Source organism: Nansenia antarctica, assembly GCF_963989245.1.
Source record: "Nansenia antarctica genome assembly, chromosome: 19".
NCBI lineage: Eukaryota > Metazoa > Chordata > Actinopteri > Argentiniformes > Microstomatidae > Nansenia > Nansenia antarctica.
Window position 1 is genome coordinate 19,424,270 of NC_137692.1, and position 2,613 is coordinate 19,426,882.

Here is a 2,613-nt window from a genome sequence, read left to right on the forward strand (position 1 = left end):
TTGCTGTGCCCCCCCCACTCCCCAGCAGATGCCTGTCTGTTAGGGACAGAGGGGGGGGGAGGGGGGACGGGGGCTAACACACAAAGAGAACGCCACGCCATTCACACTCTTAGTGGCCGAGTCCTGTTGTTGACAGTACGCACAGATCTTCTGCTCACTCAGATGAAAAGGGGGGCGCGAGTTTGCTCATGCGTTGCAAAATCTCTCTCCCGGCTGATTTTTTTAAACTTTCATCTGCTTCCAACTTTGTGGAGAGATGTTTTTTGTTTGTTGCTCTTCTTGTAAACCCCCCCATCCAGGGGAATGCTCGTTCATTCTAACAGCCAACAGTCCTGGGCTTGGCTGCCTTTGGTGGCAGCTTGCAGGGTGTACCCTCACCCCCGCACCGGGGCTTCTCCTCTCCCGCCTCTAGATGGAGCAAGGTCATCTAGTGTCACTCCTCCTGCGGAACTCTGAGAGAGTGTGTCACACTCTCACAATACAGCATAGAATACATTTCGACATCGTATGGTAGAATAGGAGTCGAGTGATTCAATTATTAAGGGTCACATAGATAATTCACAATGTTGTGTCACAATGTATTGTATGTTTGACAAGAATGTTTTGGTTGTAGAAACCTTTACTATCGCCTCTGGGGAAATTGATTTTTTTGCAGCAAATCATACATTAAAAGCACAATCAGACAGGAATGACAACAGAATGTACCCAATATATATTACATACAATACAATATGCAAAGGAATTAAAACAGAGATCCTTTTTTGGTGTGCTGGCGTTATATCTTATTAATTGAAATTACACTTACACGTACTCAAGCATAGTAACAGCATAATAATGTTGCTAACATCATGTTATGAAAGCAATACTTTTGTACTATTGATGTACAGTAGCGGGCTAGTCTCTTTGTTTATGGTGCTCCTGTGATTAACCTAGTGTGCTAATTCCAGTGTCGACTGTCAGATTATCCATTGTTTACGCTGCCCTCTGCTCGCTTGTTGCCGTACAGTCGAGAGTTGTTGTCATACAGTTGAGAGTTGTTGTCATACAGTCCCTCAGGCCGTACCCGAGGTAGCTGCCAGCAGAGAGAGAGAGAGAGAGAGAGAGAGAGAGAGAGAGACATGGCCCCCTAAGAGAGAGAAATAGAGAAAGAGAGACAGACAAAAATGAGAGGGCAAGGGCGGGGGGGGGGGTCGGGAGGGGGTCGAGAGAGACAATGACTGAAAGATGAATGGTTTTTAGAAACTCTAAAGTAAACACGACTGACTCTTGTTTAACTCCTGTCCCGTTATGGTCCGTTTGTTTCGTTCCAGGCCGGCTCGGCCCACGTCCGCATACGGCGCGACGCCAACGAGCAGATGGTGCTGGCCCACGTGACCAACCGCCTCCTCCCGCTGGTCTCCAATCTGACCGTTCAGATCTTCAAGGATGACTGGATCCGCCCGTCTCTCGTGTCGGGGGCCCTCCCAGCCGGCGCGATGAGCCCAGGCCAGGGTTCAGAGGGGTACGGCGGCGGGGCGTCCGGCTTCCTCCCCCCTTCCTCCTCCAGGTCCTCCGAGGAGGCGGACCCCCTCACGTCCACCCCGTCCAAGCCCAGCAGCCCCCCGCCCGAGTTCTCCTTCGAAACCCCCGGGAGACACGCTCACTCCGTGGTCCTGCCCAGCGCCCAGCCCCACAGGCCCTTCAGCATGGGCCTGAATTACGGAGCTTCTTCTTCCCCCTACACCAACATGCTCAACCAGGGCCTGCCCCCCCGGCCTGCTGCTGGGGGGATGGGGATGGGGATGGGGGCTGGGGCTGGGTTGGGACTGGGGATGGGGATGGGAGCAGGGATGCCGCCTTCGACACAAAGCTTCAGAACTGCCTTAGGAGGGGCAGCTCCGGCTCCACACCGATACGGAAGCAACCCTCTCCCATCACAATACCACCAGCACCAGCACAGACCTTGATGGTCGGATAGGATACTTAGATGGGAGGAATTAAAGTTGGGATATCCCAGAGAGAGAATATAATTATCATGGTATTTATTATGATGGGACCAAGACACAACAACACAATCTCCATTCTTACCTTTGATGGATTTTCTATCTTTATATATTTTTTGTACTGTAATCCAGGATGCAGATGTGTTAAATTGTAAATTAAATGAACTATGTATCTAAGACGTTTTAACTGTATAAGTCATTGGACATGGTATGTAATCTGCTGTTGGCGTATGAGTGTATGGCTTTTGTATCATAAACATGTGCTTTAAAAAAAATATAAATCCACGTGTATGCTCAATAGGACTTTGTTTTGTTACATAACCTAGACTGTACCTCCATTGGTCAATGGTCAAATTAAACGGTCATCACATGTTGTCCAGCAGCACAACAGCCCATGCCCTATGTTGTGTGTTTTTTGGGAAGTAACTGTAATGATAAGCATAATAACTGATACTCTATAATGATTCCTGCTGTTGCCTCGTTTCAACATTCTATGGAAAACAAAAATGTAATTTTGCAGTGTTGTCAATTATTCCATCTTATATTTAAAGTCGACCAGAACTCTCAGTGTGAAATGATTTGCATACCTACTTCTACTATTTCGTTGACAATGATGTGACAGGGAATGGAC

At 48.3% G+C, this 2,613-nt stretch overlaps 1 protein-coding gene across 1 annotated transcript in view; it reads left to right on the plus strand.

Moving 5' to 3' along the window:
- Positions 1 to 1,946, plus strand: part of LOC308173971 (zinc transporter 6-like) — a gene marked incomplete at its 3' end in the record, with an annotated part of 28,770 nt that extends 26,824 nt beyond the window's left edge. The window contains exon 10 of the mRNA XM_080549024.1: positions 1,311 to 1,946. Coding sequence (XP_080405150.1) covers positions 1,311 to 1,946 — 636 coding nt within the window. The remainder of the gene's footprint in view (positions 1 to 1,310) is intronic.
- Positions 1,947 to 2,613: the final 667 nt, after the last annotated feature.